The sequence below is a fragment of the Narcine bancroftii genome, chromosome 12 (assembly GCF_036971445.1).
Source record: "Narcine bancroftii isolate sNarBan1 chromosome 12, sNarBan1.hap1, whole genome shotgun sequence".
Taxonomy (NCBI): domain Eukaryota; kingdom Metazoa; phylum Chordata; class Chondrichthyes; order Torpediniformes; family Narcinidae; genus Narcine; species Narcine bancroftii.
Genome location: NC_091480.1, coordinates 15,784,094 through 15,798,287, shown reverse-complemented (window position 1 = coordinate 15,798,287; position 14,194 = coordinate 15,784,094). Strand labels below are relative to the sequence as shown.

General features: G+C 39.1%; 1 protein-coding gene and 1 long non-coding RNA gene across 7 annotated transcripts in view; one reads left to right on the top strand and one right to left on the bottom strand.

The window, feature by feature from the left end:
- Positions 1-14,194, top strand: part of cramp1 (cramped chromatin regulator homolog 1) — a 71,567-nt gene that overhangs the window by 13,768 nt on the left and 43,605 nt on the right. For 5 of the 6 annotated variants that reach the window (XM_069905950.1, XM_069905952.1, XM_069905951.1 and 2 more), the window contains exons 3-6: positions 6,429-6,631; positions 10,047-10,200; positions 10,952-11,029; positions 12,318-12,366. In XM_069905950.1, coding sequence (XP_069762051.1) covers positions 6,429-6,631; positions 10,047-10,200; positions 10,952-11,029; positions 12,318-12,366 — 484 coding nt within the window. The remainder of the gene's footprint in view (positions 1-6,428; positions 6,632-10,046; positions 10,201-10,951; positions 11,030-12,317; positions 12,367-14,194) is intronic. The other variant, XM_069905949.1, reaches the window with a different exon arrangement.
- On the bottom strand, positions 7,083-9,607 carry LOC138746701 (uncharacterized). Its single transcript, XR_011347044.1, has 2 exons — positions 9,416-9,607; positions 7,083-9,315 (listed from the first exon to the last, which is right to left on the bottom strand). It is a non-coding gene; the product is annotated as an uncharacterized lncRNA (long non-coding RNA).

Below are 14,194 nucleotides of genomic sequence, written 5' to 3'. Positions count from 1 at the left end.
CCTCCATAAATCTTCGTCCGCGAAGCCAAGCCAAAGAAAAAAAAAAAAAAAAACCTGATCCCTAGGTATCGGATTGCTTGTGCTTGCCATTTAAATAGTGATTCTTTTTTAAATTCTGTATAGTCTGCATTACTCATTGGCATCACTTCACTTTTATTTGCGTTGATCTTGTACCATGATATTTCTCCAAACTCCTTCAACTTATATAATTCTTTTACTGATACCTTTGGTTCTGTTAGGTATACTATGATGTCATCTGCAAATAACCTGATTTTTATACTCCTTCTCCTTTATTTTTATCCCTTTTATATTATTTTCTATTCTTATCAGTTCTGCCAAAGGTTCTATTGCTAAGGTGAACAATGAGGGGGATAGTGGACATCCCTGTCTAGTTGACCTACTTAATTTAAAGTGACTTGATACATATCCATTTACTGCTACCTTCGCCAACGGTCCATTATACAGTGCTTTAATCCAATTAATATATTTTTCTGGTAGATAGAACTTATGTAATACTTTAAATAAGTAGTTCCACTCTACTCTGTCAAAGGCTTTTTCTGTTGGTTTCTTATTTCCTTGAACTGTGTGGATCAGATAAAAAAGTTTACAGACATTGTCTGCTGTTCGTCTTTTAATAAATCCAGTTTGATCTTGTTTTACTATTTTTGGTACACAATTGGCCAATCTGTTTGCTAATAATTTCGCTATTATCTTATAGTCTGAGTTAAGTAGAGATATTGATCTGTATGATGCTGGTGTTAATGGGTCCTTCCCCGTCTTTGGTATTACTGCAATTATTGCTGTCTTACATGAATCTGGCAATTTTTGTGTTTCTTCTATCTGGTTCATTACTTCCAGGAGAAGAGGAATTAATAACTCTTTAAATGTTTTACAAAATTGTATTGGGAATCCATCCTCTCCTGGTGTTTTATTGTTCAGCAGCTTTTTTAATATATCCTGTACTTCCTCTATTTCAAATGGTTTTATTAGTTTGTTTTGTTCCTCTTCTTGCAATTTTGGCAGTTCAATTTTAGCTAAAAATTCCTCTATTTTATCATCTTACCCCTCATTCTCAGTTTGATACAATTCCTTAAAATTTTCATTCATCTCTGTTGGGTTATATGTGATTTGTTTGTCCTTTTTCCTTGATCCCAGTATCGTTCTTTTAGCTTGTTCTGTTTTAAGTTGCCAGGCTAATATTTTGTGTGTTTTTCTCCCAGTTCGTAATACTTTTGCTTTGTTTTCATTTTGTTCTTCTTCACCTTGTCCATTTGTAATGTTTCGTACTTAATTGTTTTGTCTGCCAATTCTCTCCTTTACGTTATATCATCCCTTTTTACTAATTCCTTTTCTGTATTACTATCTCTCTTTCCAACTGCTCTATTTCCCGATTGTAATCCTTTTTCATCTTAGTCACATAACTTATTATCTGCCCTCTAATGAAGGCTTTCATTACGTCCCATAATATAAATTTGTCTTTCACTGATCCTGTGTTTATTTCAAAATATGTTTTAATTTGGCGTTCAATAAAATCCCTAAATTCCTGTCTTTTAAATAGCATGGAGTTTAATTTCCATCTATATGCTCTTGGTGGGATGTCCTCCAGTTCTATTGCTAATAATAGGGGTGAATGATCTGATAGTAGTCTAGTTTTATACTCAGTTTTCCTAACTCTCCCTTGAATATGGGCTGACAACAAAAACTTTTGTGCCTACTCGAATAATATGAAAATTCCTTCTCTCTTGGGTGTTGCTTCCTCCATATATCCATAAGTTTCATTTCCTGCATTGATTTAACCATAAATTTGGCTACTTTATTCAATGTTATCCAACAATGGATCCAAATTAAGGTTAAAATCCCCTCCTATCAATATTTTTCCTTGTGTGTCTGCAATCTTCAAAAAAAATCCTGCATAAACTTTTGATCCTCCTCGTTAGGCGCATATATATTGAGCAAATTCCAAAATTCTGAGTATATCTGACACCTTATCACTGCATACCTCCCTGCCGAATCTATTATTTCCTCCTCTATTTTGATTGGTACATTTTTGTTAACTAGTATGGCTACACCTCTAGCTTTTGAATTATAGGATGCTGCCGTTACGTTTCCTACCCAGTCTCTCTTTAGTTTGTGTTCTGCTTCAGTTAGAAGCATTTCCTGCACAAATGCTATATCTATTTTTTCCTCCTTCAATAAATTTAGTAGCCTCTTCTTTTTAATTTGGTTATGTATTCCATTAATGTTTAGTTCAACATGGCTATCTTATAGTTCAACATGACCATCTTGTATCTTGCATACACCACCATCACCCTTTTCCCCATTTTCATCTCTTATTACACTTAATGTATGACAACACATTTAAGACCTAAAGTATCCCCACAGTTCCCACATCCACTAATACCTTAACCCCCCCAAAAGTTCCCCCCCCTCTCTGAGTTGCCCCATATCCCTTGTCGGGCAACCACAACTCATATTTAATGTTTGAAGAGAAATCTAATGGATTGTATTCAATATACATTTCTGCAGTGTTGATGCTGGATTTCTGTTGTATTAATGGACGTAACTAAATTGTACGTAGTTAACACCAATAGTCAGTTGTAAATTTTCAAAGTAATGAAATTGATTTTTGAGGTAGAATATCTGTCCTGTCTGATATTAAGGACCGTATACTTTCTGAAATATGCCAAAGGTTTGAAATGCAGAAGGGATAATTTTTAAATTTATCATAAAAAGATATTTTTTTTATTATTGTGATTTCATCTGCTCTTGTAACTGCTGTCAGTTCCACTTGTTCCTTGGATAATTCAAGACCTATGCTGTAATACTTTAATCTGCCTTTGCTTCTCTAATCCACTAACCTGTTTAGTCCAGAAATTTGAAACAATTTGCATTTGTATATTGTCATCAACTTCGTAAATATGTCCCACAGTGTTCAGATTTGTGCATTCCAACAAAAAAAATTACTTGAAAGCTATAGAAGGACCATTTGGAAAATAGAAAAATAAGAGGAAATAAAGCAAGCTTTTTGGTATTCGAATTATACATGACCAAAGGACTGAAATTTAGGAATTCTCTACTCTAGGTTGCCTCTGGCACCCTACAATTCACTGTTTTTCCAGACAAGTTGGATCAAATATTGTTAGAATCTAAAGCGTGTGCTGGGGCACTGCCTTTTAATAGTTGAGAAAACAAAAACAATGACTCAGAAAGGGAAAAAAAACTTAATTACTTCAAAGGAAGTGCATGAATGGGGCTTCTGATTTAAGTGTATTAAAATTAATTTAAGAACTATTCAGGTATCTATAATTCATTAATTCATAAGTTCTTGCCACAGACAATTGCATTTTTAACCCATCTAAGCGAGGGAGATTGATACTGCTACCCATTTTTAGGTATCAAACAAACAAGGGGAAAATCATTTGATGTAATGCTAATGTTAGCAATTGTTTCCTCTGTGAAAAGAAACTAGAGGCTGACATACAGAGCCATTATACTGATTTGCTTTTGGTCATAGAATGGTGCAATAGTTCACTGGCAAGCCATTTTCTCACTGTTTATTTGGCCCATTATATTTTTTTAAAGGTGCAGTTACTTTTTTTTTGCTAGTTCTGGTTAAGATTGTTTCCCCCAAAGCTGTGCAGCTGATGTCATGTGTTCTTGTGTACTGTTAAAACTGTTGATGTTTGAGAGGGATAAGAAAATTTGAGGAAAGGTGGCCATATCCAATTCAGAAAATTTCTATCAAAATTTTTTTTTGTTTAAAAATAACAGTAAATGCTTCTGGAAATTCTCAGCGCATTAGGCAATGTTTAAGGGAAAGGTTAACAGTTATAGAAAGCCCAATGGCTGAAATTTGGAAATTCTGCTCCAAGCTCTTCAGCCTACATTCTTTATTTACCTGACATATTGGACTAAATAATATTAGAATCAAAAATGTATCCCTGAAACATTTTTCTTCCACAAGCTGCTTAAAGTGTTTCGATCATTTGTGTTTTTATTTGGATTTAAAACATCTACAGCATATTAATTTACATAAATTCAAAAACAGCTATGAATTTAAAATGTTTTGAAACATATGAATTTGATGAGAAGAACAGGATGATGCCAAAGAAAGATGTGTTCCCCTGATGAATGGGCCCCCCTTGCATAGCTGCGGCCGAGGTGAGGAGAACCTTGTCCAAGGTGAACCCACACAAAGCGACAGGACCTGACAACATACCTGGTTGGGTACTGAAGGACTGTGCAGACCAATTGACAGATAGCTTCCCAGGCTTCTGCAACACCTTGCTGCAGCAGCCAATTGTTCCCACAGGGTTCAAGACAACGACCATCATCCTGGTACTTGAGAGAAACTATCACAAGCCTCATTGACTACCACCCTGTAGCACTGACCTCCACCAATATGAAATGCTTCAAGCATCTGGTGATGGAACACATCAAAGCATACCTCCTAGAGATGCTGGACCCATTTTAATTTACCTATAGAAGAAACCATTCCACAGACAATGTCTTATCACTTCACTCCATCCTGGCCCACCTAGAAAACAACGCCTCCTATGCCAGGCTGCAGTTCATTAACTTCAGGTTGGTGTTTAATATAATCATTCCTCAGAGGCTGCTGGAGAAGCTTTCCTCACTAGGACTCACACCCCTCTCTGTAACTGGATCCTGGACTTCCTAACAGAAAGACAGCAGTCTGTCCTGGTCAGTAGTAGAATGTTGAGCACTGATATTGCTGAGCAGTGGTGGACCTTAGAACTGTGTGCTAAGCCCTTTCCTGCTCATTCTTCTGACCCATGACTGTATTGCCAGCTCCAACTCCAATAGTATCATCAAGTTTGCAGATGACACAAACGTAGTGGGTCTCATCAGCAACATTGATGAGTGGCACTACAGAGGAGGAAAATTTTGTTAAGTGGTCTCAATGTGGATAAGATGAAAGAAATGATCGTGGACTTCAGGAGGACCAGGAATGACCACCATCCACTACACATCAATAACTCTAGTAGAGAAAGTGGAGAGCACTAAGCACTAACTAGTGACCTATTGTAGACACTCAACATCTCTTTACCTGTCAGGAAGGTGCAACAGCGACTGCACTTCCTGAGAAGGCTGAAGCGGACAAGGGAATTGCCAGCATCATGTCAACCTTCTATAGGAGCTCTATCAAGGGCGTACTGGATTGCTGCATCACAGTGTGGTACAGTTGCTGCAGAAAAATGGATCAGAGGTCAATCCACAAGACCCTAAAAGTGACAGAGGATTACTGCAGTCTCCTTCCCCCCCCCCAACCTAGTGCCATCAACATGATCTACCAGATCGTCTGAAGAGGGCATGCAAAATCATTGAGGGTCCCTCCATCAAAGGAGTATCAGAGCCAGCACCACCAGGCTGAGGAACAGCGTCTTCCCATGGGGAGTGAGAATGTTGAACAACCAAAAGAACTACTCACACTAACCTTCCAAAACTTTCATATGTACAAAACAATATTTATTTGTATAGATGAAATACTTGTTCTGCATATGTATTCTTTGTATGTGTGTTGTATCTGGTTTTGCACCGAGGACCAGAGAACGCTGTTTCATTGGGTTATACTTGTACAATCAGATGCAATAAACTTGATTTGAATTTACTTTTGAGACATTTTAAATCGCAAATACCTTAAAATAAGCCATTGGATTTAATATTTAATTTGGTTGGTAGTAGGTTGATACTGTGCTGAAGAGATAATATGCTGAATTTGACAATTACATAACTATGCATCCTGCAAGTTCTTTTGGAATTTACTTTATATTAGGAAGGAAATATGAAAGTCAAATGTTACTTGAGCTTTGAATTATGATTTATGATATAATGTATGGTGACTGTGTAAATTTGTTGGAATGTTATTTGAGGAGCTTTGGGATTGCAGTACTGTTATTGCTTGTTTATATTTTGTTGCGAATACTTAATTTGGTTAATTTGGATCCCTCTCTTTGAGTGATCTTTTGGGTCATTGCCCTTGTGGAGTGGCAATGGTCTGCTTTAGTTAAAGTTCAGCTTGCTTAAAATGGCTCTGTTTGAGCAGGAAGTCAGTTATTCTGAATTGTTCTCTGGGCTGAACTGAACAGAGTAATTTTGCTTACTTAATTTACTTTTTTTCTTATTTTTTCTCGATTTGTACAAGTTCTTGACTGTATTTTTTTTTGGTGGATTGAGCCTGAACCTAATCTTTATAGTCCAGTAGTGCATCTGTTCATGTCCTGGATTAAGTTGATAATGGTGTGAAATTATGATTATGATTGCAAAGAATCCGATATTTTATGAAGTTGATCCCCATATTTCTTGAAATTGTTAGACTAGTAGTGAAATTTGTTTGTTTGGATGTCATTGACCATACTTTTATTTCTGAATACATTTGACCTTCTGGGCTGGTTTTGTTCTTTCAGCAGGTCTTGAGGGAGGTTCTGCTACTTCTGGTTATGCATCTGGTATTGCTGTGGGTGGTACTAGTGGAAGCAGCAAAACCACAGCAAAGAGTTTATCTGCCATCTCTGGAGAAAAAGAGGAAGGGAACAAGAAGAAAGTTCGTAGGCAGTGGGAGTCGTGGAGCGCAGAAGATAAAAACTCATTTTTTGAAGGGTTATATGAGGTATGATTAATTTCCAGAGGTTCATTTGATATGATTTTATATCGACGCTATTTAGCACTAAGGAGATGATACTGTCGTAACTGCTATTTATAGTATTAATGGTTAAAGTTGCCTATTTCTTTAATTTCCATTGTCTCCTTCAAGAGCATTGCCATGCCTTCCCATACCTTTAAATATAATATCTCCTAATAGAGAGATCCTGTAACATAGCAAAAATTGTGAGATGTGGATTCTACAAAATCTTGTATTTATACAGAAACTTTAAAATTCGATAGTGTATGATGGTATTCTACATTAGGATTATTAAACAATTCTGCTGGGAAAGATTCAGGTGATGTGATGGAGGTATTACTTGCAGAGATGCTGGAAATGTGCAGAAGCTCCTATTTAAAAATGGTAATGTAGTTGCACTAGGCACGCAGCAAGCGAAAGAACCATGCATAGTCAAAAGTGAGTTGAACCAATTGACTTTAATAGAACTCTCATGTGCACTTAAATCCCTCTGAACCCGATGATGCTTGTGACCCCCTGGGACCTTTATGATATTAGCTGCCAGGCAGGGGACTTGTCCTGCACCCCTGAACTCTCACAGTCAGATCTGCCACAGACTTGCCCGCGACTCCCCTGAACAGGTTCGCCTGTTGCGTGGGTGAACCATCACATGACACCCCCTCCCAAAAGAAATTGCGTTAAGAAGCATGGAATCCATGGCCAGCAGCACTTTAGTCCATTTGGTTGGCCGACCTTGTCAGCGGGGGTAGCACAGTCACAGTGTTCCAGGTCTAGGTGCGTTGCTTGAGGCAGTCAATAGTGAATACTCGGATGTATGACAGGTGGCGTTGCTGCTGTGTCGACCATGGATCCAACACTTTGGTGAATGTGATGGTTAAGAGTTTCTGGTCCGTGAAGACTATGAACTCCTGCCCCTCAAGAAACACCAAAAGTGCCGAATGGCGAGATAGAGGGCTAGCAGTACCACTCAGGTACTGTATGTCGGCACTGGGAATCACAGATGCCGGCTGAAGAATGTGAGTGGTTTACACCGACCCTTAATTGTTCCAGTGTGCCATCGACTGTAGAGTTGGAAGCGTCAACCATGTGGGCTATGGGCACATCCACCTGAGGGTGTACCAGGAGTTGATCATGCCCACAAACTCCTGTAGGCCCTTGATTGGATTGGGTCTAGCAAACTGGCATATGGCCTACACCACCAAGGGAATAGCTCCATGCTGGTCATTGTGGTGCCCAAGGAAATCAATGGCTGACAGCCTGAACTGGCACTTCGTGGGGATGATGGCCAGGCCATGTTCACTCAGACGGTGGCAGAGTTGGCACAGGTGCATCAGTTGCTCTTCATGTGAGTGGCTGGCAATCAAGATATGCTCTAAGTAGATGAAAATGAAATCCAAGCCACTTAGTCCATGAGCCGCTGGAACGTCTGTGCTACATTCTTGAGTCCAAAAGGCATCCATAGAAACTCAAATAGGCCTTATGGGATGATGAGAGCTGACTTGGTGACATCACTGGGGTGGATGGGAATATGGTGATACTCATGGACCAGGTCAACCTTGGACAAAATGTGTGCCCCATGAAAATTGGCCGTAAAGTCCTGAATGTAGGGCACTGGGTAGTGGTAGGATGTGGTGGCATCGTTGAGCCTTCTGTAGTCACCCCATAGCCTCCATCCTCCAGCTGACTTGGGCACCATGTGCAGCAGAGAGGACCACGGACTGTCTGAGTGCCGGATGATCCCTATCTCCTCCATTTTCCCAAGCTCCTCCTTGGCGAGGTGGAGTTTTTTGGGCGGGAGCCTGTGTGTCCAGGCATATTGCAGTGGTCCTTCAGTGGGGATGTGGTGCTGTACACCATGCTTAGAGGCATTTGTGGAGAACTGCAGCACAATAATGGTCGGGAACTCTGCTAGTACTCTGGCAAATTCATTGCCTGACAAAGTCACAGAGTCCAGGTGTGGGGCCAGGTACTTGGTTTTGCCAAGATTGAAAGTCTTGACATTCACTCAGTGCCGTCCCATGAGGTCCACTAAGAAGCAGTGTGACCAGAGGAAATCTGCACCCAATAAAGGCTGCGACACTGCTACCAGTGTAAACAATCAGATGAAACAGCTGGAACTGAAATGTAGTGGGATGGTTCGTGTGCCGTATGTGCGAATACTGACTTCCCGGCACGGGGGGTGGTCATGGCTTGAGGGGGGGCCAGACACTAACCTCCGCCCCTGTGTCTACAAGGAACTTTCACCTGGAGTGTTGGCCCCATAAGTAAAGGATGTTATCACGGTGGCCAGCTGCTGTACCCATAAGTGATGGTGGGTGGCACCAGTGTGTTTCTGAACCCCACTTTTGGTGGTTAAAAGCACCAATGGTCTGAACTGGGCTCGCTCCCTGCTACAGGCATCACCGGCTTTGTTGGTGGCGTGGGGAAGGCCCGGGCCTTCGGACATGATGCAGCAACTTGGTCGATGGAGGCCTCACCATGTTGCTTGGCGTGCCACAGGATATCTACACAGACCGCTATTTTGCGTGGGTCACTGAAATCTGCATCAGTGATGAAGAGGCAGATATCTTCTGGCATCTGCTCGTGAAAGTCTTGTTCGAACGATAAACATGGCTTATGGCCGTCTGCTAGTGCCAGCATCTTGTTCATTAAGGCCGATGGCATACGGTCACCTAGACAGGAGAGGCCAAAAATACGGATCATGAGTGCTTTCATTGTTTCATACCTGTCCACAATCAGTGGCTGGTGTAGGAAGTTAATGATTTGCCTGACCTGGAATTGGGCTTTGGCCTGTTCAAACCAGACCTGCGGCTGCAAGGTCCAGAAAGTCGGTAGTTTCAGTGAAACTACGTTCTGCGTGCTTGGGTTGATCATCGTTGGGTCCATTTGCCGTTTGAACCATAGGGGTAACCAATGAAATTGCACGAGGCACCCAGCAAGCAAAAAAAAACATGCAAAGTCGAAAGTGAGTTGAACCAACTGACTTTAATAGAACTCTCGCGTGCACTTAAATCCCTTGGAACCCAATAACGTTTGCGACTCCTGGGACCTTTATGACATCAGCCGCCAGGCTGTGGGCTTGCACTGCACCCGTAGCTCTCACAGTCAGATCTGCCGTGGACTTGCCTGTGATTCCATGAGCCAGTTTGCCTGTTGTGTGGGCAAGCCACCACAGTAGTAGCAAAATTGCAATAAACCTATTCAGTCCCAGAAAATTGACAGGGGTTTGGAGTCGGTGGCTGGATCCAGATTTGTAAAAGGGATTCCAATTTCTTTTCCTTTTGAGAATATTCCTGAATGGCTGTTTGTTCTGACAGAATCCTAAAAGTCTAGTGTGATTTTACTCAAATATTTCCATTTATCTAAACACTATAGTATCAATTTATTTTAATTTATTTTGTAGCATGGGAAGGATTTTGAAGCAATACAAAATAACATAGCTCTGAAGTACAAGAAGAAGGGGAAGCCAGCAAGTATGGTGAAAAACAAGGAGCAGGTTCGGCATTTCTACTACCGTACTTGGCACAAGATCTCCAAATACATCGACTTCAATAAAGGTGAATAAGTGTTCATCCTAACTGTGGTGTTTGGACACACACTCTGTTTCTTTTTATTCCATTTCATCTAATGGAATAAAGGACTGATAAATTCCTTGGTTTGATTTCCAAACTACAAAGGTATTGTTGCAGTTGTATTCCCAGTTTTCTTTCTCTATGTTGATGTCATGTGTTCTTCTCAGTGCCTTTAAAAAGAAAGAATTCTTATAAAATGGCTTGAGTATACCTAAAAATCCGAGTTTTTATCTATATGAAAGTACAAAATTGCCTTTGTCTGACATTTGAATTTATTGTGTAGTTAGATTAAGCAAAGAAGTGATCGTGTGTGCATTAGAAATTGAATTAGTATTTCTTTTACTGACCTGAAACTTTGCTCTCTAAAATCTTATCTTTGCCTTGATTCATATATCCTGAGATTGATTTGTGCACCCAATTCAACATTTGAATAACAAAAATAACATTTAATCATCTGTATCTCAAGAACAACATAATTTTATTGTGACGAATTGGAATCAAAGTAATTCAATGATTTATTATGATCATTAACCTCAGTTTAAAGAGTGATGTGCTCTTCTACCTCTGAATAAAATCACGGAAATGTCATGGAAAGCAGCAGGGGTAGTATATTTATTTCAGAATAAATCATTTGGGGCAGCAATTAAATATTTCAAATTTTCCATGCCCACTGTCTGGCACTCAGCAGATGCAACAAATGCTGAAAATTCTGTATTTTATTTTTTTGCTTTTGCAGTGTTCTCTCGAGTACTCAAGAAATCCTCGCAGGAACTCTATGGGCTAATATGTTATGGAGAACTGCGCAAAAAAATTGGTGGGTATGAGTATTTTGATGGGTTTGGGAGAGCAGTACATTTTGTACAAGTTTTTTTTTAGTTTCTTGGGTATCCTTAACTTTTCCTAGCTCTTTAAGAACTGGGGATAGAATTTCTTCCTTGGTCATGTGCACAATAAAATCTAACCACAGGCACTCCAAAATTAATTTCTATTAAAATTAGTTATGTTCAATCCACCAGTTATTCCATAATGTAGATACTTGAAAAGATTTTAATGATGTCTAACATTGAACATGATAGACCTGGGAGACCTTTGAATTCCTTGTACAAGTAGTGCCAAAAGTAGTTTGAATAGTCTTGCATTCTTTGTAGGAACTTGTTAACACTTAACAAATTCATTTTCATAAGGATTGATTTCTTTACAACAGAAATTGTGAACTTGAGGTCATCCAAGATCTTAATGGTACATTATAAAATTTAAACCAAATGCAGCTATTATTTTTCTAGATAAGGTGAACCATGGGGATTAGTAGATGCCTGATAAGTGAATTTTCTGGTTACTTGAGATTGTGTTTTGATTGATTGGTGAACTAAGAGTGTGGCATGCCCATTTTAAACTTCTGGGTTTTTTTACCTGTTTATTTTCCACAATATTTTTTCCCAGTTGCTTTAGTCTGCCGGTTGCTTGAATTCCAGTTAACAGGAGTTTTCATGCAAAACTGATTTGTTTATCCAAATTGGTCTTTTCTGTGCTACAGCTTTCTATATTATTTTGAGATTCCTTGCCACCAGATGGCTTAATGGAAAATTGGGAGTCATGGTATTCCTCCTATTGTTTATAGGTCGGGAAATGCTACAAATGTTCTTGATTAGTTTGATAAGCTACCTGCTGTATATGAGGTTTGTTGTGGCATAGATCTTGGGGGAAAATCCTGTCTTCTTTTGTATTCCATTGCATAAATGAAGGTACTGGTTTTGAATTTGTTTTTGGATCGAATAGATAAACTGATGCTTATCAATTTTTGTCCGAAGTCAAAATGGGACAGCTTGTCCAAATATGTGGCTCAAGATAGCTATTCATCACAACATACTCAGAGGTCATTAGAAATGTAATAAATGTAGCCATTAACCAAAAACTTTTAAACCTATTCTGGAATATTTCTTCAGAATGTGTCTTTGAATGCTACTCCTATCTGTATACATGGGAGCCACATTAAAACACATTCTAAAGAAAGATTTTGATTCCTTGAGGTAAAATTTTTAGTTCATACTAAAATGTTAGCTCAATTAATAATTCAATACTGTGATGATTCATTTATTTTGCAGGCATGGATGATAAAAATGCAGCCAAACTCAACGAATTAATTCAAGCTGGGTAAGTAATTTTAATTTAAAAGTTAGCCTGAAACTATATAACGATAACTTAAAATAACTAATCTTATTTTCCATGGGGCTTTCCAAATTAAAAATAAAATTTGTTAAAAATTAATTTATTATAAATTGACACAAATGATGACCATTATTTATCTGCTGCCTTGCTATCAATGTGATGGTATATCAATCTCTAGTGATCACAAAGTGCCAAAATACATGTCCAGTTGCATTTTCTTTTATGCCAGTGATTTTCCCAGCCTCTAAACTGACATGATCTTATTGATTATGGTATTTCAGTTTGGAGTCATAAAGAGATAGCATTCTCACAAGTTCTTTTGGCCCACCAGATCTACATCAATCATGAACTTTTCATTTACATTATTGCTATATTAATCCCATTTTTTATTTTCCCCATATACTTAAAAACTCTCCACCATCACTCGCCTGCAGACTAAGAGTAGCAATTTGTGTTCACCGACAAACATAATCTGCACATCAGAGAGCCGAGAAGAATACCATGATCATGGTGAAAACATGCGAGTTCATAAGTGCACAAGATAAAAGAGCAGGAGTGGGCCATCTGGCCTGAAGCATGCTCGATCGTCAATAAGATCATGGTTGACCTAGCCATGAACTCTGCACTTACCTTCATATTTCCCGTAACCCTTATTTTCCCCCATTATTCAAAAATCTCTGCCTTCAAAATATTTAATAAGGTTACTTCATTGACCAAAGAATTCCATGGATTAGCTACATTCTGGGAAAAGAGTTGGGGTTAAATCCACTCCCCTGAATCTTGGTGCTATGTCCCCAGGTTCTCATCTTGCCTGCCAGTGGAAAGGACTTCCCTGCTTCTATTTTGTCTATTCCTTTCACATGTTTTTGTAGCATCTTCCCCCTCATCCTTCTGAATTCTAATGAGAGTAGTCCCAGCTCTCTTCATAAGCTAACTGTTTCATCTCTGGGATCAATCTGGTGAACGTCCTCTGCAATGCCTACAAAACTAGTATATCTCATGCATGTTACAAAACTAGTATATCTCATGCATGAAGAGAAGAGGGCACAGTACTCTAGATGTGACGCCACCTGTACTCTGTCAAGTTTAATCCATCAAGCAATGAAAGCCATCATCCCATATGCCTTCTTGCTTACCTGCAAGCTAAGCTTTTGTGATTCGGATACAAGCACTCCCAGGTCTCTGCACAACTGCAGTATTTCACCATTTAAATAGTATGCCTGAGTTACTATTTTTCCTTCCAAACTTGTACTTCATATGCCAAATCCTTGCCGACTCACTTAACTCTCTCTACTCTGTCGGTGTCATCTATATTGGTAGTTTTGTACTCAATTTAGTATTATCAGCAAACTTTGATGTGCTGCATTAGTTTATGTATAAGTGTGAACAGTTGTGGGCCCAACACTGATCCCTGTAGCACTAAACTAACCTCTGATTGACTATCAGAAAAATGCCCATTCATCTAAACTTTCTGCCTTCTACTGGCAAACCAGTCCCCTATCTATGCTAAAACGCTACCCCAAATTCCATGCATCCTTGCAGACAGACTTCACCTGAGATCAGGATTAAATCATGGTCTCTGGTGCTATGAAGCAGTGGCTCCTTTTAACTGCACCAACTGTGTGGCTTATGATCTATTCAAATCATTTTTAAAATAAAATTTCAATTAAAAGCTGCCACTCCATTGCAAAGACGGAGGTGGAAAGAAAATCACTGAAAGAAATGACACTAATTACGGGACTTATATGCAGGATAGATGTACATCACCTTTGTTGACCTCACCAAAGCCTTTGACACCGTGAGCATAAAAGGG